At 39.0% G+C, this 23,593-nt stretch overlaps 1 protein-coding gene across 4 annotated transcripts in view; it reads left to right on the forward strand.

Moving 5' to 3' along the window:
* The window catches only part of RBM6 (RNA binding motif protein 6), a 101,597-nt gene that overhangs the window by 23,559 nt on the left and 54,445 nt on the right, over positions 1–23,593 (forward strand). For 2 of the 4 annotated variants that reach the window (XM_037529371.2, XM_054694066.1), the window contains one exon: positions 16,763–16,836. The exons of the other annotated variants lie outside the window; for them this stretch is intronic. In XM_037529371.2, coding sequence (XP_037385268.1) covers positions 16,763–16,836 — 74 coding nt within the window. The remainder of the gene's footprint in view (positions 1–16,762; positions 16,837–23,593) is intronic. 4 annotated transcript variants of the gene reach the window in all.

The following is a 23,593-nucleotide window of genomic DNA, read 5'->3' on the forward strand; positions in this document are numbered from 1 at the left end:
ACCTATCCCCTTTCTTCTGATTGGCTCAGAAATACAGAATGCTACAGCATTTGTACTGAATATATTTTATATCATTAAATCATTAAAATTGCTATTTATGTTCTTTGTGGTGGTGAAATGTTTACTTTGGGGCCTAGTAGGATTTAATAAACTTATTAAATCTAAAACTTTACATTTAGTTGCTTCAGCATGAAATGTACAACTTTTTAGAGAAATTGTGCAAATTAGTGGTTTCCTGAATTTTCAATCTTTCTTTGAGAATGGAGTTTCACAACAGCTATTTTGTGGAAATCCATGAATATATCCAGAAGAATTTTCTCTTTGACTTCTGTTCTGTGGTCTGAACTTCAGATTAAACTTCAGAATATCCTTCTAGTATTTTATAGTACCAAGTTTGGTGAAATCCTTCAAAGTAGTCAGAAAAAAGTAGTCAGAAGTGAAATTCCAATCACTTAAAAGTATTGACCAGTATTTTTAGGACTGCATAATATGAATTGATTTAGGATAAAGGTAATCTCTAAGTGATCTATTTTGCAGATTTTAAGTTAAAGAAAATAGAACATTAATCTTTTCTTGGAACTTAGACTTTCAATAATCCAAGTTAAAGAATCTTTCATGTAAGATCATGCCATATTATTGAGGATATAATTTTACTTTCAAACATTTTACCATGGAGTAAAAATTTTTTTAAGATTTATTTTATTTACGCATACAAGAACTGAGTGGGGTCTAGGCCAGATGTGCGGGGGGTGAGAGGATTCACCAGAGACAGACTGGGGAGCAGCACAGGCAGATCTACTGAAATACACTGCTGAGGGAAACAGTGGGTGAGGCAGAAGAGATCTGCTGTGCCATATGTGGGTTAGCTCCCTGGCCAGGATTGAACTCATGTTGCAGTGACTATAGCTTGATAGTGCTGACACTTTAACCCCTGCACCACCAGGCAGACCCCATGGTAAAAATTTTATGTTAACTAGATTCTTTTTCAGATTGGTTCTGCAGAGGTAAACTATCCACAAAAATCAATTTTTGTGCTTGAAACACTGGCATTTAAGTTCAAAAATATTTTTTTCTGTAGTTTAAGAAAAAGCTCAAAAGCAGGGCCTCCCCTGGTGGCGCAGCAGGTTGAGCGCAGTGCTGTGAAGCTGTCTGCAGCCTCTGCAGCGTGGGTTCAATCCCGGCCGACTGGAGAGGGTCCCACATGGCGTGGTAGACCTCTCCTGTCGTGCCCACAACTCCCCTCAGCAGTGTATTTCATCAGTCTGCCTGTTCTGTTCCCCGCTCTTTCTCTCTGGTGAATCCTCTTACCCTCCTGCGCATCTGGCCTGTACCCCGGTTCTTGTATAAATAAATAAATAAATCTTTAAAAAAATAAAAAAAAAAAAGCTGAAAAACATTGTTCCTCAGAGAGCTAAGTATTTTTTGTTTTAAAAATTACCAACTTTCAATTTGTGGAGAAAGGATTAAGTAGTTATTTTGTTCTTCTTGCATACTTCTTTCAGTTTTGTTTTATTTAACACATGCCTCATACATACTTTCTTGATTACTATTATCTTAGGGAACTAAAAGTAGAATTTGCAGGCTGTAGTTGCTTTTTAACTCACAGGGCAGTAGCCTTAACTTTAAACTTGTTTCATGAACTGTGCTTTCATTAAGTATTGGTATATTTAGGAAAGATATCTTGTTTAAATAGCAGCAATTTAAACTCCTCATTTCTTTAGTACTCATTGACTTTCTATTTATAGTGTCAGAGTTATTAGCAGAGTAAGACTTACATGTTTATGTATAGCATCCAGAGAGGAAATGCTTAAATTTGCAGGCTATGGGAGCTATTAGAATTGTAATTGGTAGACAAAAGACATTGAAACACATGTGAATTCTTTCACAGCAGTAGTTAAAAAAATATATACCTTTCAGGGAATGCAGGCTTTTGTTTTTGGTTTTTGGGTGTTTTTTTTTTTTTTTTAGCATTTTATTATATAAAATGACTATAATTTTTAAGTGTATGATATATATATAAATTACACTTGAACGCACACACAATTCTTTTTTAATGAAAGGATTGGATTTTCAGTCCCATGTTACTCATACTACATGCCTGTATGGCAAGTAGAATGAACTTTTTTAAATAATTAAATTTATTTTCTTACATTGTTGTTATTTTTTGTACAATATTTGATTTCATTACTCAGGTCTAGTCCCTGTAGTTCTCCGACTACCATAGCACCTGTGAACCATTTGAGTAGTCCCTTGTGCTCTTCCCTCCTGTTTCCACCCCCCTCCATCCTCTTCTCCTGCTGTATGCCTCAGATCATGCAAGTTTGTCTTTTCCTGACCCTTTGAGAACCAATATTTGAATATATCAGTCATATCATGTTACCCCCATGCCTAAAACCCTCTAATGGCCTTCCATATCACTGGAAAGAAATTCCTCACTTCTTGTTCTGACTTAGAAAATCCTTTGTGAACTGGCCCTTGGCTGTTTGTCTGTCCTTATCCTGCACTGCTTTCTTATGATGAGCTAGCCACACGAGCCTTTCTCTTGTCCTTGACCAGTACAGACTTCTTACTATATCAATGCCTTTGCATTGTTCTTCCCTCTTGTTCTTTAGTTCATGGTTTCTCTTTCATCTCTCAGAGGTTTTGCTTAACCGTCTAATCTGCAATCAGCCCTCAATCATTTTTCACTGTATCCTACTTTGTTATCACATGATCTGTCACTTAGATTTTTTTTTTTAGTGGTTTTATATGTTTTACTCCTACCAGAATTAGCTCCGTGACAGTAGGAGCTTTGTCTGTCTTGTTCCTTCCTGTTTCCAGTGAGACATTCTGCTTGGCACTAAGGGTTCCCAGCATAAGTGGAATGAATAAGTGATATATCTGGAGAGCAGCTAATCTCTTAGGTGAGGATCGTTAAAGGGTAGTTTAGGTTTCACAGCATTGTAGTTTTACATATCTGCTAAAGTATATGTCTTGAAACAATTACACAGCCTGAAACCTTTAGCATTTACTTGTTAAAAGATTGTGAATTTCAATAAGAGTGTGAGTTTCAATAAGAGTGTGACCTTACAGGATAATCATCACCTTAAGAGAGGAATTGTGAGGTGGAGTTTACCCTTTAAGTTGTTAAAATGGGGAACTGCTCTGTAACCTAGAGAAAACATGAATGTCTGTTCACTGACCTTTAGTCATTATCAATTTAATTGTTTTTTCTTTCAGAGTTGTGTAACTATAGGGCCATAACTTTTATCCAGTCTCTGTGAGGTCAGATAAGTTTATTAATTTTTCTGTGATTAGTTTAATGGGTTCAGGGTTTCCTTTTGGGATAATAAAAATATTCTGGAACTAGATAATATTGATGGTTGTATAAGTCTATGAATATATTTAATACCACTGAATTGTATACTTTTTAAAAATGGTTAAAATGGTAATTTTATGTTATGTGTTATTTGATTGTAACTTTTAAAAAAATTACATATTGTATGATTGCATGTATACAATATTCGGGAAAAGGCGAAGTTACAGGAATAGAAAATAGTGGTTGCCAGGTATTGGGGTTCACAGTAAATGGTATTATGAGGGAATTTGGACAGAATAGAATTTGTTCTGTACATTAATAGTGGTAGTTGTCTATCATTGTTTAATTCACTGGAGTTGTTAACTAATCATCATAGGAAATACTGAAGCTTTTAGGGGTAAAGGACCATAATTTTTGTGGTTTTTTCTCATTGTTTTAAAAAAATACTTGATATATATAGGGAAGAGTAATAATAAAGGAACTTATACAGAATGTATCAACAGATAAAATCTGGGTAAAGGGTATATAAGTGTTTTTTTGCTATGATTTTTGCAACATTTTTGTAACTTGGAATTTATTTCCAATAAAAAGTTGAAAAAACACATAAAACCCATGTATTTTTAAACCATCAGTGGAAATCTGGAAAGAAAAACTATACTGAATAGCTTCTGTCAATATGTAAACTATATAACAGTGATTCTCAAAGTGTGTCCCTGGATTAGCACTACTGGGAATTTGTTGGAAATGTAGATTCTCTTGCCCTCCCTTAGACCTACTAAATCAGAAACTCTTGGGCTGGCTCCAGCATTCTGTGCTTTAACAAATGTTCAACGTGATTTTGATGGACTCTGAATTGTGAAAACCACTAAAATAAATTGACTGTATTCTTGATTCTAGAACTTTTTTGCAGCTTGAGAGATTTAGCAAGCAAGTGAGCTTTCTATAAGTAGGAAAATCTAATACTTACTGTATTTTAGGAGCCCATGGTAAGCACATGCCTTGCCTACCTGATTTGTTCTGTTGTACATAACTGAGTTAGAAACAGGAGTAGGGACCTCCCTGGTGGCGCAAGGGGTTGTGTCAGCACTATGAAGCTCTTGGCAGCCACTGCAGCACTAGTTCGATCCCTGGTCAGGGAACTAACCCACAAGGCACAGCAGACCTCTCCTGTCTTGCCCACTGCCCCCCTCAGCAATGTATTTCAGTCATTGTGCCTGTTCTGCTCCTCACTCTGTCTCTGGTGAGTCTTCTCACCCACCACACCTGTGGCCTACACCCCAGTTCTTGTATGCATAAATAAATAAATCTTGTATTTTAGGTGGGCAGTGTTGTATGGCTTGTAAGGTTGCTGTGAAGTTTTTTCAAAAGGAATTTATATCATTTAAAGCAAAAGTGCTTTAACGTGGAAAGTAACTCCATAGTAATTGAAGTGCTACAGAAGTTTTTTTTTTGTTTTTAAAGATTCATTATTTATACAAGCACTGGGTACAATCAGAAGCGCGGGAAGGTAAGAGAATTCACCAGAGCCAGAGGGTAGAGCAGAGCAGGCAGACTGACGAAGTACACTGCTGAGGGGAGCATTGGGCGGCAGGAGAGGTCTGTGCGCCATGTGGGACCCTCGCCCAGTGGCCGGGAATCGAACCGGCGCTGCAGAGGCTGCGGGCAGCTTCGCAGCCCAGCGCTCAACTGCTGCGCCACCAGGGGAGGCCCTGTTTTTTTTTTTTTTTTTTTTTTTTAAGATTTGTATTATTTATGTATGCATACAAAGAGCTGGAGTGTAGGCCAGAGGTGCGGGGGTGAGAGGATTCATCAGAGACAGAGCGGGGAGCAGAACAGGCAGACTGACTGAAATACACTGCTGAGGGGAGCAGCGGGCAAGACAGGAGAGGTCTGCTGCGCCATGTTGGCTTAGCTCCCTGGCCGGCTGGGGATCAAACTCTTGCTGCAGTGGCTACCAATAGCTTCATAGTGCTGAGATTTAACCCCTTGAGCTACCAGGAAGCCCGTAAGTATTTTAGTACTGTTTTATTATTAGCATTGTAAAGTTAGAGGGTTAATAAGATGATATTATAGGAAGAAGTAATATCTTGTTTTGATAATGTGACTATTCCTTTGGTGACTGGGCATTCTCTGAGGCCCTGGGAGAGAAAGCTCTTCTTAGGAAGTGATTGCAGTGACCCTTGCATTTGGATATACTGAAAATGACACTCTATCATTTACTGAGGATAACATTAAGAATCATATCCTTTCATTTTTCACAATTGAAATGGTTTAAGTTTTTACTCCCTCATTGATAAAATGGAAGTACCTTCCTTAAAAAAAAAACCCAGAGGGCCTCCCCTGTGGCGCAGCGGTTGAGCACTGGGTTGCGAAGCTGCCCACAACCTCTGCAGCGCCGGTTCAATCCCCGGCTGCTCCCCGGCCACCGGAGGAGGGTCCTACATGGCGCGCAGACCTCTCCTGCCGCCCGCTGCTCCCCTCAGCAGTGTACTTCCGTCCTTCTGCCTGCTCTGCTCCCCGCTCTGGCTCTGGTGAATTCTCTCACCCTCCAGCGCTTCTGACTGTACCCAGTTCTTGTATACATAAATAAAAAAAAAAATAAATCTTAAAAAAAAAAAAAAAAAAAACAAAAAAACCCAGAGAAGAGCTTTCAATTTAGGGCAGAACTCCATTGTGAAATGGATTAACAACACTTACTATACAAAGGATGCATAGTTACGGTACTCAAATGGAGTGTCTAAAGACACCAATTTTTTTTTTAAATTATACTTAGAATAACTGGGTGTAGATCAGAGGTGTGTGGGGGGGGGTGAGAGGATTCATCAGAGACAGAGTGGAGAGCAGTACAGGCAGATATACTGAGATACACTGCTAAGAGTAGCAATGGGCGAGATAGGAGAGGTCTGTTGCGCCATAGGTGGGTTAGCGCTCTGGCTGGGGATTGAACTCAGGCCACAGTGGTAGTAGCATGGTAGTGCTGAGACTTAACCCTATGCCACCAGAGAGGCCCAAGATGCCAATAGTTTAACATCATCTAGGGGAAATAAAGTTATAGTTGGAAATGCAAATGCACATTTTGTAACATTTTTGGCAAGGGAATAATTTTAGTTCTTAGGGGAAAAAAGAACTGACCAAAGGTTGATCAGAGAGTATCACATTTACTTGTCACATCTCTAAAACTGTTAAGGTGATGTTTTCAACCAGGAGTCTTACCAGGTTTGGTACATATGGGGGGCAGGGGGAACCTTAAGGGAATTGAACTTCAAAACTAGGAATGTCTGGGGAACCAAGAGCTGAGCAGGTCTTGTGGGGGGAGTGGATTGGACCCTGTGGCTGAGTGGAAAACAACACACTTAGAAAAGAAGTTCATGATGCAGTGCTAGAGCGATCATGTGAGCCTGGAAAGAGGTGCCTGAATGAGGGTTCATTTTAGTCATCTTTGGAATTATCTGAGATTTGCCTTATTTATTTCATTTTCAGAGTTTTCCACCTCAAAGACTTTTTTTTATTTTTTTAAAAAGATTTATTTATTTATGCATACAAGAACTGGGGTGTAAGCCAGAGGTATGGGAGGTAAGAGGATTCACCAGAGATAGAGTGGGGAGCAGAACAGGCAGATGTACTGAACTACACTGCTGAGGGGAGCAGCGGAGAGACAGGAGAGGTCTGCTGCACCGTGTGGGTAAGCTCCCTGACTGGCTGGGGATTGCACTTGTGCTACAGTGGCTGCAGATAGCTTGATAGCGCTGTCCTTAACCCCTGCGCCACCAGGGAAGCCCCCAAAGACTTTTTTAATAAAAGATTCTGTAAAAGAGAATGGGTGTTCATTTTAAGGTTCTCATTATAAGGACCTTCCATATGAGAGATTATCTTGGCGTAGATTCTGAGACTAGAAAACCTGGCCATGTCCCGTGAGCAGTAACATGAATAGGTTTTCTCTGATTGTTAACGTATTTTGAAGTGTTTTTTTTTGTGTTTTTTTTTTTTTTTAAGTTTGCCCGGTGGCCAGGGATCTACTGGCGCTGCAGAGGCTGCGGGCAGCTTCACAACCCAGCGCTCAACCACTGCGCCACCGGGGAGTCCCTATTTTGAAGTGTTTTAAGTGGTGTTGGTGCTTACTACAGAATAGGGGCTCATTAGGCTCTTGGGAATGATAGCTTGAAGTTCCTATACACTGTATGTGAGTAGTGTCTTAGAGTTTGGTTCTGTTAGCTAGTGAAGGGAGGAGTGGCATAAGAGAATAGAAGTATCTTTTTAGGGCTTGGTCAGCACTTTTGAAGGCTTGTTGACTAAGTAGAACCCCAGACTATATAGGTTTGCTGGTTTAACTTAACTAAAGCTAACTTAACTAAAGCAGCCTTTAGATAAGGGAATAGAGTTTTTTGTGTCATTATAATCTATTTAAATATTTGTTTTAAATTAATTGTTTTTGTTTTAACTTTTGGATTAATATTAAATCCTAGTAAGTGATTACCTTGTTTGTCAGACAGTAGTATGTTTGATAGATATACGACCATATCTAATGAAATGGACATTTTTTTAGGAAAACCATAACCAAGAATAGTTCTATATTTTAAAATGACTGCCTGAAGGACAAGTGTTGTCAGTTAGCTGATTACAGAGGTGTTTGCAGTTGAACTCAATATAAAGTGTGTGTGGGGGGCCTCCCCGGTGGCGCAGCGGTTGAGCGCTGGGTTGCGAAGCTGCCCGCGGCCTCTGCGGCGCCGGTTCGATCCCCGGCTGCTCCCCGGCCACCGGAGGAGGGTCCCACATGGCGTGCAGACTTCTCCTGCCGCCCGCTGCTCCCCTCAGCAGTGTACTTCGGTCCTTCTGCCTGCTCTGCTCCCCGCTCTGGCTCTGGTGAATTCTCTCACCCTCCCGCGCTTCTGACTGTACCCAGTGCATGTATAAACAAAACAAACAAACCAGCAAACAAATAAATAAAGCATGCCTCTATAAAAAAAAAAAAAATAAAATAAAGTGTGTGTGGGGCCTTCAGGTGAGTTGAGAGATGGAGGTCTGAACATGTCAATGGAATGATGTCAGCAGAAAGCAGTGTTGTCCAGTGTTCTTGGCTGGACAAAAGGGCAGATCTGCAAAACTTCCACTCTTCTGATGCTTGCTCTGTTGTTCATTTGTTTTCAAGTGAACAAAAATTAAACTTAATCATTGGCTCTGTAGGGAATAATTGTTCCTTGATAAGTAAATCCTGGGAATGTAATGTTCAACATGGTGACTGTAGTTAACAATACTGTACTGTATATTTGAAAATTGCTAAGAGTGGATGTTAAAAGTCTTTGTCATATATGCAGAGAGATGATGAGCTTACTTCAGGTCACTTCCCCAGGTTGTCAGATCCCCAGGTTACCCACATTTCAGTTGAGTATTCTCACAACTCCCCTTTCAGGTTTCATAATTTGCTATAATAGATCACAAGACTCAGGGAAACACTTATAAACCAGTTTATAATCAGGACAGGTGAAAAGATGCATAGGAACCTCAGTCCCTTGGAGTTAGGGTGTAGTACCCTCCTGGGACATAGATGCATCTACCAACCTGGAAGCTTTCCATATTCTGTCATCTAGAGGTTTATGTCCCAAATGGGACTCCATTTAGAGGGGGTCCCATTATGTAAGCATTATTGATTAAATCACTGAACATTGGTGATTAGCTCAATCTCCAGCCCCCTTTCTCCTCCTTGGATGATGGGGGGCTAGGCTGTTTGATGACCAGGCCACATCTTGGAACTATCTTATAACCCACCAAGAGTTGCCTTGTTAGAACAAAAGACAGTCAGAGATTATCCTTATCACTAGAAAATTGCAAGAGTTTTAAGACCTGTGTGTCAGGAAACTGATACAAGGAACTGTCTTTCTATGTTACCACAGATGGGGGTTTACAAAGCTGTATCTGGTTGGTATTTAGTGCCTTTAGTTGGGTATCCATTACAGGGCTTGAAAGGAAGACATAAGGTGTGTTTCCTGGTCAAAATGAGTTTTATAGAATGCCAGCTATCTAGTCTTCTCTGAATGTTAGTTCACTTCTGGAATAGATGAGTGACTGGGCCAGTATGGTCTGCTCTTACCCTGTGCAAATTCCAGCTCAGAAGCCACTATCCTTGTAGAACTTTCCCGAAATCCTTAGAACTGTTGTGAGTTGTTTGTGTTTTTGTTTTGTTTTGCTTTTTTGCACTGGGATCAAGGCAGTGGGATAAAGTGTTTATGGACCATGTTTTTCTTCCCAGTGAAAAGGAAAATAGCTTTGTGGCCTATGGGGGAAACAAATAAAGTCTTAGTATTCATTTGAAATTAGTTTGGTAATTCATCAGTAAGAAATGTTAATAATGGGGTATATTTGAAAGAAAGCAAAATATAGGTTGTTGCCTCCTATCCAGGCTCTGGCAGTGCTTTTTAATAAAAATATACTGAAGTATATTATCTTTTACACCCCTGAAACCACCCTACTTAGCAGTTACCATCATTGCTATATGGCATGAGATAAACCAGGCCCAGAGAGATGTGACTGGTGATTGACAGCACATAGAGAACTGGTTGTAACTTCTGCATATGTACAGAGCTGTAGAAATTACTTCTCTTGTGTGTTCTCCAATGAAGATAGTCATTACAATTAATGTCACATTGACAGAGTATCAGTGTGTGCCAGGTTTTATGCTAGTGTTTGGGATACAGAAATGAAAAGAACGCCTTATTCCCTAATGAGATCTCTTGTTCTGTGATCATGCTGCAGAGGATGCTGTTCCTCTTGGGTAATTCTTTCGCCACGCCTGCACAATCTTTCCTGCTAGGCAGGAGTGTTCTTGGCTGGACAAAAGGGCAGATCTGCAAAACTTCCACTCTTCTGATGCTTGCTCTGTTGTTCATTTGTTTTCAAGTGAACAAAAATTGAACTTGATCATTGGCTCTGTAGGGAATAATTGTTCCTTGATAAGTAAATCCTGGGAATGTAATGTTCAACATGGTAACTGTAGTTAACAATACTGTACTGTATATTTGAAAATTGCTAAGAGTGGATGTTAAAAGTCATTATAAGAAAAAAAGTAATTGTATAGTGATGTTATTAATTAAACTTACTGTGGTAATCATTTCACAGTATATACATATAATAAATCATTATGTTGTACATCTAAAATTAATATGTTAAATGTCAATTATATTTCAGTTTTTTAAAGATTTATCTTTCTTTATGCATAAAAGAACTGGGGTGTAGGCCAGGATGTGGGGGAGTGCGAGGATTCACCAGAGACAGAGTGGGGAGCAGAACAGGCAGATTGACTGAAATACACTGCTGAGGGGAGCAGTGGGCGGGTCAGGAGAAGTCTGCTGCACCATGTGGGTAGCTCCCTAGCCATGGATCAAACTCGTCCTGCAGTGGCTGTAGATAGCTTCATAAATTGCATCTTAACCCCTTGCACCACCAGAGAGTCCCTATCTTTCAATTTAAAAAAAGAATGATTATTCCCTTTTTTAACTTCTGTAGCATCTTGAGGTGGTCTGTAGTTAGCTACCTGCTATAACTCTTCTATTAATCTCTGAGGGAAAGGATTCTCTGCTCCTCTATACCCAAGTAGTACTGCTAGCACCAGTGGAATTGGAATAAATTGAATAAAGGTGAAAATTTCTTAACAAATGTTATCCTGAGCCCAGGAAGTAATCATCAGTATATAGTGACCCTACAGTTAATTTTGGGTTTTGAAAACTACTTGAAAATACAACCACTTCCCCCCATTTTTTAAAAAAGATTTATTTATGCATACAAGAGCTGGGGTACAGGCCAGAGGTGTGGGGCGTGAGAAGATTCACCAGAGACAGAGTGGAGGACAGAACAGATTGACTGTAGTACACTGCTGAGGGGAGCAGTAGGTGAGTCAGGAGAGGTCTGCTGCGTCGTGTGGGTTGTTCCCTGGCCGGCCAGGGATCGAACTTGTGCTGCAGAGGCTGCGGACAACTTCATAGGTTGCGTCTTAACCCCTTGCACCACCAGGGAGGCCCACCAAAATTTTTCTTTTTTTAGAATTAGATTTAAAAAAAAAAAAAAAAAGATTTATTGATTGATTTATTTATTTATTTATTTATTTATTTATTTATTTATGCAAGCACTGGGTACAGTCAGAAGCACGGGAGGGTGAGAGAATTCACCAGAGCCAGAGCGGGGAGCAGAGCAGGCAGAAGGACCAAAGTACACTGCTGAGGGGAGCAGCGGACGGCAGGAGAGGTCTGCGCGCCATGTGGGACCCTCGCCAGTGGCCGGGGAGCTGCTAGGGATCGAACTGGCGCTGTAGAGGCTGCGGGCAGCTTCGCAACCCAGTGCTCAACTGCTGCGCCACCTGGGAGGCCCCCCAAATTTTTTTTTAAATAACCAGTTGGAATAACCAGTTGCCACAGATGGAAAATTAAATGAAATAGGGCCATATATAGCTTTTTAAAAAGTTAGTGAGTAATCAAGTTTCTATAGTCTTAGTTTCATCTGTTTTATTATGAACCAGTAACCTTTGTATGCACAGCTGAGGAAGAGAATTGAAAGTGCTTATAAAATGTCAAAGTGTTGGATTTCATGTGGGCCAATTCCATTCTTCCCAGATGGTAGAGTGACATAAAATCATATATTTCCCTAATTTTCATAATGAAAGCTGCAGGTGCATGTTCACTTGATGTTTTAACAAAGCAAGATGCCTGTTGCAAATCATGTACACAGGGCTCCTTTCTTGTGTTATTCCCATTGGTAGGAATTCAGATGCCTAGATCGATTCTGTTTTGGTTTTTGCTGAAATCTCTTAACTTGATAATAATATACTTATTTTCTAAAAACCTTTACCTCTAATAAAATGTAGCTAGGAAAACAGCACCTGTGGAACTAAGGCCTCTGATCTCTATTAAGATTTTTCATGGTTCTTTTTGTGTTTATAATACTTTATTCCTAGAGGAATAATATTCCTTGTTTAAATGGGGAGAGGGGGATAACCTCTTTTTTTCCTTTTATTCAAAGATATCCAATAAAATAAAGAGAATTCTTTTCCTCTCTCCCCATGTTCTTCAAAATTCTGATTTTTTACATTTCAGTGTTGCTATATATATATTCTGGGCTTTTTCACAGTCAAGCAGTACTCTCCTAATGGGGCATTCAGCCAAACTCGTTTATGTTAGTTGTGTTTTTCTAGATCAGTTTGAATACAGGGGTCCTCATCTTGTTTTCCTAAATAAATATTGCTGTATAATTTTTATGAGTGTGAGGCTTGCTGTCAATATTATAGGATAACAATTGACTTAAACAGTCAAGGGCTATGTTTTCCAACATCACTGTCAACTTAGGGGCAGAGAACTAAAGATTAGGTCTGGGATTGGATTTTATTTATCAAGACTTTCTTTTCTGTATCTTGTGAAGCACCTGGCTAGCTTTTATTACAGATACATTTTGGGGGAATAGGGAACTACATGATTAATGAAGATGGAGAGGAATTGAAATTTTAATGTTATCTTTCCAGATTTCCTTTCCTTCGCATCTTTCTAAACTGCCAAGAAAAGTATAAGCAGCATTCACTTTTTTTTGAGAAATCTCTATATTTAGGTTAGAAAATGGAGTAGGTATGCTATTTATTATATAAATGAGCACAAAGATCAATCAGCACAAAGATCCTTCCCAGCATGTGATGGTGGAAGAAAAAGGTAATAAAAGGAACTTTCGGTTATTCTTTTTAGGTAAGAATCTGTGTGTGGGGCTATTAATGCTAAGTTTACCATCTTGATGATTTCAAATGGTTTCTAACAATTCTAAATGCAAGTCTGGTTAGTTGGTTTCAGAATATTTAGGTCTCTGGATAGAACATCTTCTGGGCTACTAGAGCTTTTTCTGTGAATTATAAAATCACATTTGAGAAACAAACAAAACCCCCAAATTATCCCATGATTATAACAGTACAACCACTGTAGTCTTTTTGTGAACAGCTGTGTCGCATAACATCATTTTCCAATTTCTGTATATTCACCTGGACTTGTTTAACCCCTCTTCCACACCCCATTTTCCCTCTCTTGCAGTGAGCATGAGAGGTGGGGTTGTGACTCAACTATGGCTTCAGTTGAGCTCTGTTTTCCAAGTTTCTCTGAGTGAGCATTCATTGTGCTGGCTGTGATTCTGTTATTTAAAGTGATATATTTTTCATACATTATGGCCCTTAAATGCAAGCCAACCTCTTCATCTGGTGTCAACCAAAAGAAAAGTGATCTGTTTCGACGCTGGAGGAAAAACTGGCAGTGTTGGACTTAACCTATATTGAAAAGATGGTATGTTGTTCTTCCCCTTGGGGCGTTCGAATCTGATTTTGACAATGCATGGTTTTCATCTCACATGATGACTTTTAACCTGAGTTAGATGCAACTTCATTGTATTTAATTCCAGCCCTTTTTCACCCAACACACATTTTATGAAATCATCCTCATTTTTAAAAAACACTATGTTAAGTATACTGAGTATCTTACCATACCAATTTTGCAACCATTATCAACAAGACTTTGGGTTTTTGTCTTTTCAGGAGGCTTTTGATAGCCAGTATAGTCAGTCTATGAGTGTGAATACTTTCTAACTTGCAGACTCGAATCCAATCACAACGGGTATTTTAGAATAAGAGTAAATATTGTGCTGCACATTTCAGTGTTTCTTAACTGTAGATACGATCTTATCTCTATTGAGATATATGGGGCCTTTTTTTTTTTTTTGGTAGAGTTTGGAATTCAGATTGCTTAAATCAGTTTAGGATAGTAAAGGGTAAGAGGTTATATACAGTGTAGTGATTGAAAACATTGATTTGAATCTGAACTGCTTGATTTGAAGTCTGGTGTTGTGACTTACCAATGAAATGATTTTGAGCAAATTATTTTTCTTTGCCTGCCTCTCCATGGATAAAATTAAGTTAATAATACTTTATAGAGTAGTCTTTTGTGTATTAAATGATTATATGTAAAGTATTTAGGATACACTCTTACACCAACAAGTGTTTTATATAAATAATCTATTTTGGCTAAGCCTGAAAATAACCATGAGTCTTATATTCATAAAATTCCTGGGATAAAGATTAAGCGCTCTTAAAAAATTTTAAGGCATTATAATTAAACTTTAAATTTCTGTTCTTATTTGGTAGCTAAAGTTTTAGGCAGAAGAAATTAAGTTTTTGACCTGTCAATTCAATATTAAATCCGAGGTACATTGTCAATATGAAGTATTGCTGAGTTGATGTGTAGAGATTCTATTAATGTTTCGTAGGGATTATATCTTCCCCTTCCCAATGACTTTAGTATCAAAGTCTGTCTGTCCTTTGGCAAATGAATGTTGTCATGAATCTCTCTCTCTCTCTCTCTCTCTCTCTCTCTCTCTCTGTCTCTGTCTCTGTCTCTGTCTCTCTCTGTCTCTTTCTCTCCCCCTCCCTCTCTCTCTCTCTCTCTCTCCCTTTCTCTCTCTCTGTCCACAGATCCTGTGTGCTCCTCTGGGCCACAATAGTTACTTTAAGCACAGAAAGGAAACTCAGGACTTTGCCAATTTGGTGGTAGTTCCCTGTGTTTTTCATTTTGGCAGGTATGGAGAGAGGGTTGTTTTTTTACACATCTTGACACTCCTTCTATTTGTTCTGTAGAGGAAATCAGCACACTGAGAGTACATCTGCTTGTTTCATGATTGTCTTTCTAATTGTGGATGTGCATTTTGAGTGTTTGTAGTAGGTATTTGGCGATAAAAGTCACCTCACTTGCTTCTGGTGTTCTGCATTGTTTTCTAAGAATAATAGAGCTCATTAAAAAAATGTGGAATGTTTTATATATGAGATGTTGACTGCATTTGATCAAGAAAAACAGCTCAAAAGGAACCAAGTAATAAAACAGTTTCCATTGTTAATAGGATATAAATAAATGTATATACTGTTTCTCAGTAATAGTTCCAATTCTTGAAATAATTACTAGTCAGTGATTTTTGGTAAGTTTAAGTAGAGGTTGCAGGGGTTAGTTTTAATCTGTTTTGGCCAAATTTATGAAGTCTGGCAGAAAATCTCAGCCTGAGGTTGTGCTCATATTTCTATTACCTTCTTCCTGGTCATTTCCTAAAATTCAAAGTAAGAATCAGTTTATACATTGGAACATTTCATAGTGAACTTACAGTACTTAACAAATCTTAAAGTCAAATTTTATTACTGTCATGATAAAGTGTTTTAGGCATTTAGTCTATGTGACAAGGAATTCAGTTCATTTCACAAGTTTGGTTAGTTTTTTAAGTTGGTGTTTTCTGTTACACTAGTTTGTTTTTATTTTTTGCCTTTGATACATTGATTCAAAGATATTTATATCTTATTGTTACATGTATTATTACTTGTGCTCAAATTATCATAAGTTTTGTGTTGTTTCTTTCTCTGGGTTTTATTTTTCATCTGAACCTATCACATCTTTTCTTGCTGTTACATTTGCACAGTGTCAATCCTAAAGATGAACCTCTTTATCCTGTGAGGCAGTGGAGGAAATGTGGAAGTCACTCGCAGAGCTTTGCATTGACAAGTGTATTTTTGTAGGAATATGATAGCAGTATCAGAAATTATATGGGTTAGCAGTAGGGTTCAGCAGCCTGTAAATCCCATGACCTCCCACTTTCATGGGTCTGAGAGCCATTAATGACACTTGCTCAGAAGAAAGATGCAAGAGTGTTCTAAAACTAATGCTGTATACAATTCTTGAACATGTGTTAATTGCTAACAACTGCTGTCTCTCCCCCAGCCTACCCTACCGCCAATCTTTGTGCATAAGCACAATTTTGGACCCAGCTATTTCTACTTATTTATGCTGTTACACCTTCTTCCTTTCATAAAGATTTTAGCTGGTTTATGACTTGAATTGAAACAAGAAAAAAAAGAGGAGACCTGAAATGGTCTGTCCCCTGCCAACCAGAAGCCTCCTGTGGTATCCAAACAGAATAGTTGCCTCAGTCTGTCAGCACTTCTGTCTTTGAAGGTGGTTTCTGCTTGAAAAGTGGTGACTATTAGCATAGTTTTGGGGATTATTGCTTCTCCTTCCTCTCTCGGGATACATTTTTTTTTTTTCCAGATACTTTTCTGTTCTTGTTGACTTTGTTTTTCCAGAAGATTCAGCCTGTGATTAAAATGTTTCGGGTCCTCACTTGAACACTGGGATTGCCAATTCTGGGGCATCCTGGCCAGATCATCAGCACAAATGCGGGCAAAGGATCTTCTTGGTTAATATAAAATGCCATTTTGGAATGACTTTCAAAGTTCAGAAACACCCAGACTTCCTTCAGTACTTTTTTTCTGTTTGGGGTAGCAACTTTGCCTAGCATAGGGGAGGGAGGGACTAAATGGGAGGGCTTATGTTTAAGGGGTTCAGAAACAGGGGATTTAAGTGTGTCTTTTGTGTTTGCAAGGCACTAACACCACTCCCGTCTGTATTTAAATGCTGTCCCCAGGTTACGACTATGGCTATGTCTGCGTGGAGTTTTCACTCTTGGAAGATGCCATCGGATGCATGGAGGCCAACCAGGTTGCTTTATACTTCGGTCAAATGATGCTGGAAGGATATATTTTTTATGTACGGGGAGGGAGGGTTTCAAATGATTAAACTTTTGGAAAGGTACCAGAAATCTGTATTTGGAGTATACCACAATCCAAACAGAAGGTGGCTGTGAGGAGAAATTTTAAAGGAGGCTGGGAAGATTTCTCTGGAGTTAATGGGCACAGTGTATATTTTAAAAACTAGAGCCCAGTTGCAGTTGGACTAGATTCCAAAGACAGTTGATGGAAAAAAGTGACAGTTCTGGAGTGCTGCCCTTAGGAGTGTGAGTGAGATGGGGATCCTCATACAGAGAATGATCCTTTACTGTCTGTAATCCCAAGGTTCTGCCTGGCACAGAACCAGGTCAATTCTAGGTCAATACTTATACCTAGACCTAGGGTGAAGGCCACTGATGGCAGGTCCTATGGCATAGCACTTAGGTTCTGCCTGCATGTGCTATTTTTGCAAGGGTGCCTTCAAAGAGGAGAAGTGGATTGTTTGTGTCTATTGCATTCATCAGTGTTTTTTGCAAATTGGAGTTTTGTACTCAAGTTCATGGCTGTATATAGTCAGAGCTGGTGAATCTGAATCTGTACTTTATGTTTTGCCCATCCAGATATATCAGCTTGCCACTTAAGAGTTGTCATCTGGGTCTTTAATTGAACCTTTCCTGGTAATTTGGTAGAAATTACGATATGGATATAACCCTTCTTGTCATTGTATTAGGTAGAGTTGTTTTCCTTGTAGTGTCCAGTTCCTCCTTCTGTAAAGTAGGAGAAAGAAGCTTGGGGTTTGATTTTTATGTATCTACTGTCTATACTTAGCAGTGTGAATAAAATGTGCCCAGAATTTTAAAAGATAACTCTGAAGAAAAAACTAGTATTGCATGGGAACTCTTATTTTTGTATGGTCTAATGCCTTTCATCAGCTTTGTTCCATTCAGTCTTACCCATCACACTTGGCCTTTTCCCTTCATTGGCCATGTTCTTCCCTTAGGGCTAGGGAGATGACGTGCTTTAAATCCTTTGGTAGCAAAGACTGATAAGGGGAAACTTTTGATTTATCTGTACCTATTGTTAGTAATATAAATATTGCCAAGTCCTTAGAAAATGACTGGATTAAGGCCATATTCCTTTGGCAGGTTTTCATTGACTGTTTTATGCAGTGTCCATCATTGAGTCAGTCATTTAACAGATACTAATTATGTCAGAAACTGTTATCTGCCAGTATTTGGGGGAAAAGAATGAAGATCCCAATCTGTATGCTTATGTTTGATTCCACTCTAACAATATATTTTGATTTGAGAATACTCATTTAATTCATAAGCCTCTTGTTGTTATTAGTGAGTGGTCATTAAGTTCTTGCCATTCAACTAAATAACACCATGAGTGATGGAAACATAAATGGAGAATGAACCATGGCAGATGCAATCTTTTTTGCACCATTCTCCCAACTGTGTGTTTTGTAAAGGGTGTTGCTTTTTAACAGAGTCATTTATTCTTTGATCTTGAAAATAATAATGTTCTAACATAATGTCTCTCCCCTCCATTCCAACAAAAAGTCCTCTCTAAAGTATCCGTTCCTCTAAAGGGTAGTGTCAAATAGAACAAGGTCAGCCTTCTTTAAAAACAAGGTTATTCTTAGGTAGGATTTCTGTTGGAGCCACCTGTGAGAAAATGTTCATTTACACAAGCAGTAGAAAGGGGGTGTTGACCTATGGACATCACCCTCCACACCCTCCCTCCCCATCCATTCTATCCCATCCGTCCCTCATGAATTATCCTTGCCCAATAAATGGGGCACGAGAACAAAGCCGGCAGAGCCAAAATTCTTCCTGGTATGAGATAGTAGCCATTCTCATGCATAGCATGCTGTGTTGTACTTTGTGCGGGAGTACAAGTATTTCCTAAGACCTTATAATTTCAGACTAAGAAAGGCGAATAGAGATTACGTGGTACCCATGGACCCCAGTATATTCTTATAAACTCCAGCTTTTGATCTGTTCTCATTTTTAATATTCACTGGAGTTATCCCTAACAAGACATTACCATATCTTTAATTGGCTGATCCCATTTCCCAGAGTTTTATTCTCCTAGTCATAGGACAGAGGGTATGCTGTTAGCACTGCCACACAGTAGGATACTCTCTTGTTGATCTGCATAGACTTCATGATCCAAAACACTCTTTTTTTTTTTTTTTAAAGATTTATTTATGCATAGAAGAACTGGGGTATAGGACAGAAGTGTGGGGAGTGAGAGTATTCACCAGAGACAGAGTGGAGAATAGCACAGGTGGACTGACTGAAATACACTGCTGAGGGGAGCAGTGGGTGAGTCAGGAGAGGTCTACTGCGCCATGTGGGTAGCTCCCTGGCTGTCCAGGGATCGAACTCGTGCTGCAGATATCTTCATAGGCTGTCTTAACCCCTTGCACCACCAGGGAGGCCCCCAAACCACACTTTTAATAATCTCTCTTTAACAATCTCTGCCACAACTGAATCATTTTCATGGAATATTTTTTGATAATGGTGTCATTAGGTACACTTCTGTACTTTGGTAGAGTGGCACAGAAAGAGATTTTGTCTTACATCTGAAGAGATGTGACCCTAATCCCCTAAATCATATACAGTGTTATAAACTAATGTTACCTCAATAAAAATAGTACAATTAAAAACAAAGAAGAAAGGAATATGGGTTCTATAGTTAAATATTATTTCCTAGTTGGGTTGTCTCTGGCTAGTTTCTCAACCTCCCTCAGTCCCCTCTGTTACCATTACCTCATGGGGTTCTGAGGTGCATTAAAAGAGAACATACATTCATGAGTGCTGAATGCTAGCAATGCTTTAATAAATAAGACAGATTGTGGTAACTTTTTTTTTAATGACAGAAGACAGCATAAACAAGTAGACAAATGATGGTAGTAAGGGCTGTGAAGATAATGAAGCAGGGTGAGAGAATGTATAATGAAGTAATTTTAGAGGGTGTGGTCAAGGATACTTCTTGGAGTGATATGACATTTGAGTAGTGTCTCTTGGTGAATAATTTGTGCCAAACACTTAGCATAGTACCTGGTAGCCAGGAAGCATTTGAAATTAGTCTGTTATCTCCTCCTTTTCCTCTCCCTCTTCCTCATGTCAAACAATTTCCGGTTATAATTCTAAGAAAATAAATTATTTTTATATCTGGAGTTTATTAAATCTAATTCTTTAAGGAAATGGATGTGGCATCAGCTCCAAATTGTACAGTAGTTCAAAATCTTATGGAAGAAATAACAGTGTGAGAGGAGAAGTCCAGACTCCTGAGAACGTGTAAAGCAAGTGTTTATGGAAGATGAACGTCTGATCTATTTATTCATTCTTCTTCCCTCCAGGTTTTATTTGTAGACCAGATTGGTAAAGATTCTGAGTTACCATATGCGGGACACTACTGAGTAGAATGTGTGTGTGTGTGAGTGTGTGTGTGGTTGAGAAATGCATTGGTTGAATTTTTTCTAACTCCTTGCTATTCTGACTCGAAGTGAATTGTTTTATCATTGACTGATACTTAAAGACCTGTGCGGAGGAATAAAGGAGTCTTCTGCCTGCTTGCTTTCTCAAATATTGTGGGGTACATGTGCCATAGGGAGGCAGTTCAGAGTGATAGCCAAGGCTCTTCTATCCCTTTCCCAATGCTTGCAGTAGGAGCTCTGTAGTAATACTGAGCATTGTGGCCAGGGGGACTCACCAGAGCATCACTTAACCAGCAGCTGTATGGGGAAGTACTTTCCACCAGAGATATATCAGCTCTGTCTAGGACAAGTAGAAAACCAGCAAATACTGTGAGGCCTTTTGTTTCACTCCTAATGCAGAAAGTATTTCTAGCAACATCATATATTAACATATGTTTGGCTTTCTCTATTACTAGGTCTATGAAAGGTACAGGGTGGATATCACTGTGTCTGGCCACTGCACTGGGACTGGGAAAGGGAATAAGAAGCTTTGTGTTAGAGTTATCTGTCTTTTTCAGTGCTTGCCCAGTTGTGAGTACTAGCTTTCTCAAACTATTGTCATTTGGCCTGTAGAAATTAGCATTTTATTTCCCAAATTTGCACATATGATATATGTTGCCTGTTTCTTTTTGGTCAAATGTTCACTAAAATGCCCTTACACAAGAAAATTCTGAGAGAATAATTTATTTTTCTGGAACTTCTACTCGTCTTTCTTAGCATCAATGGCCATATTTAGCCAAAGATGACGTTGACTTGTAGGACAGAATTAGCCTCGCTTTATAAAGTACAAGGCAAAGGATACTATTACTACTTAACATGAAAATTCCTTCAGACACTGACTTTTTCTGGTATGGAGTTGAAGGCTGTAGAGTACATTGCTTTATGAAAGTGTTTCTGTGTCACCAAAGTTAAGAGAGTTTGGGTTTTCAAAGATACCCGGGTGGCCAAGGTGTTTGTGAATATAAATGAAGGAAGCCAAATCTTAAATGGATCTGTCCTTGTGATTAAAATGAAATCAGTAGTGAAACTTAGGGTTTTTTGGGAGATGAGAAGACTATTTATGAGGCCATGATAGAAAATAAAAATGGGTTAAGACCCAGTTTTTGGAAACTTACTCTATTGATAACAATGACATAATACTGTATGAAACAAAGGTGCGCATCCCAAGCCACAGCAACAAAATCTTTACAAAGACCTGTAAGTCCACCTAAACCCTCACCCCAAAACTACTTCACTGAGAAGAATGTGGTGTCCTGACCAGAGCTCAGCTATATAACCTTGGCTGGGGTCATGCCATTCTTCCCTGGAACTTCAGTTTTACTACCGTCTCCTGATTGCCTTCAGTAGAGGTACTGGTGAAAAACAGAAAGGAAAATAAAAGCAAATCAACATTTATTGGAACTTTCAACTTTCAGAGAATTGGGGGTATTCAGGGAATTTAAAATGATTTCAAGGGTTGATGATTTGATTATGCAATTTGGTTGCCTATCTAGTGATTTAGTCTTGACTGGCCACTAGTTAGTATTTGGTAGTAGTTAAACACAGGACTTTGGAGTATAGACTAGCTGGTCTTATATCCCACCTCTGTCAAGAGTGCAGGCATTTGTGCAAGTGTCTCGTGTCTCAGTATCTTTATACTTCTAGGGATTAAATAAGTTAATGCATGTAAATTTATTTACTTTTTTAAAGATTTATTTATATATATAAGAACTGGGGTACAGGCCAGAGGTGCGGGGGGTGAGAGGATTCACCAGAGACAGAGTGGGGAGCAGAACAGGCGGATTGACTGAAATACACTGCTGAGGGGAGCAGCAGGCGAGACAGGAGAGGTCTGCTGCGCAATGTGGGTCACCTGCCTGGCTGGGGATCAAACTCAGGCTGCAGTAGTTGTGGATAGCTTCATTGTGCTGACGCTTAACCCCTTGTGCCACCAGGGAGGCCCAATGCATGTAAATTTAGAATTGACTGAGTTTGGCATCCAAAGAATATTGAGTATTTGTTATTATCACAACTCATCTGACCAGAATGAGAAAGTTTTAAATTATAGACACTGCAATCTTGGTTTCATGGAATATCAGCTAAAAAGGAACTTTTTGAAAATGCTCAGGATTACTTTTGCTACCACAATACTTTTCATTTAATATGTTGACTGGGACTGATTATCAGGGGACTGTCTCCACTCTCTGTAGGAGTTTCTACTGCCTTCACCTCCAAATCTTAAATTCTCTGAAGAGTGGAAAATGTACCACATATGGGGTATGGGCTACAATTAGACCATACTGGACATCTAACCTTTTACTTTAAAACTCTAAGCTCTCATAACCAGTCCCTGGCTTTGTCATATCTCAGACTTCTCCAGTAATTATAAAAGGTCCTCTAAACTGGATTCAGTTTAATTTTCTTGAATTTGAAAAATAAACATCATTTGGCAGACCAGATTTAGGAAACTTTCTCCTATGAGGTTTGTAATTACTTTTATTGTATATTATGGATCATTTCTTTCTTTCTTTTAAAAGATTTATTTATTTTTATACAAGAATTGGGGTACAGGCCAGAGATGTGGGGGGTGAGAGGATTCACCAGAGACAGAGCGGAGAACAGAACAGGCAGATTGACGAAATACACTGCTGAGGGGAGCAGCGGGCGAGACAGGAGAGGTCTGCTGCGCAATGTGGGTTTCTCCTTAGCCGGCCGGAGATTGAACTCTTGCTGCAGTGGCTGCAGATTGCTTCATAGGTTGCGTCTTAACCCCTGTGCTACAAGGGAGGCCCTATTATGGTTCATTTCTATGGAATAATTTAATTTAGTTCTTAATTTGTCCTAAATTGGAAAGGTGCCTCCATATTTTAATCTTGTGCTTTGATGTTATAATTTCTGTATTTTTAGTTAATGTCTGACTTTTCATAAAAATGGGATTGTGCAAAGTGCTAATTTTCAGTCTTGTGACCTTTTAGAACTTGATTATGGGTAATTATTGAAAAAATAAACAGAATATATATCATTCTAATTAACCAGCTGAGGGGTAATACAAAGGCACAGTTCAGTTTATGATCTTGATTATAACTTTGGTTTATGACTTTGTATATATCCAAACAATATGGAGTTAGAAGTGCAGTCAGCTTTAGAATTCCAGCTGCATCATTTCCTAGCTCTTTTGTGTCTTCTAATTCTCAGTTTTCTCATCTGTAATGTGTGTGTGTGTGTGTGTGTGGAGGGGGTAATTCATAGTATCTGTCTCAGAGCTGTTGTCAGAATGTAG

This window comes from Talpa occidentalis, unplaced genomic scaffold (genome assembly GCF_014898055.3).
Source record: "Talpa occidentalis isolate TD23 unplaced genomic scaffold, MPIMG_talOcc4v2.1 talOcc4.10, whole genome shotgun sequence".
In the NCBI taxonomy this organism is placed as follows: Eukaryota; Metazoa; Chordata; class Mammalia; order Eulipotyphla; family Talpidae; genus Talpa; species Talpa occidentalis.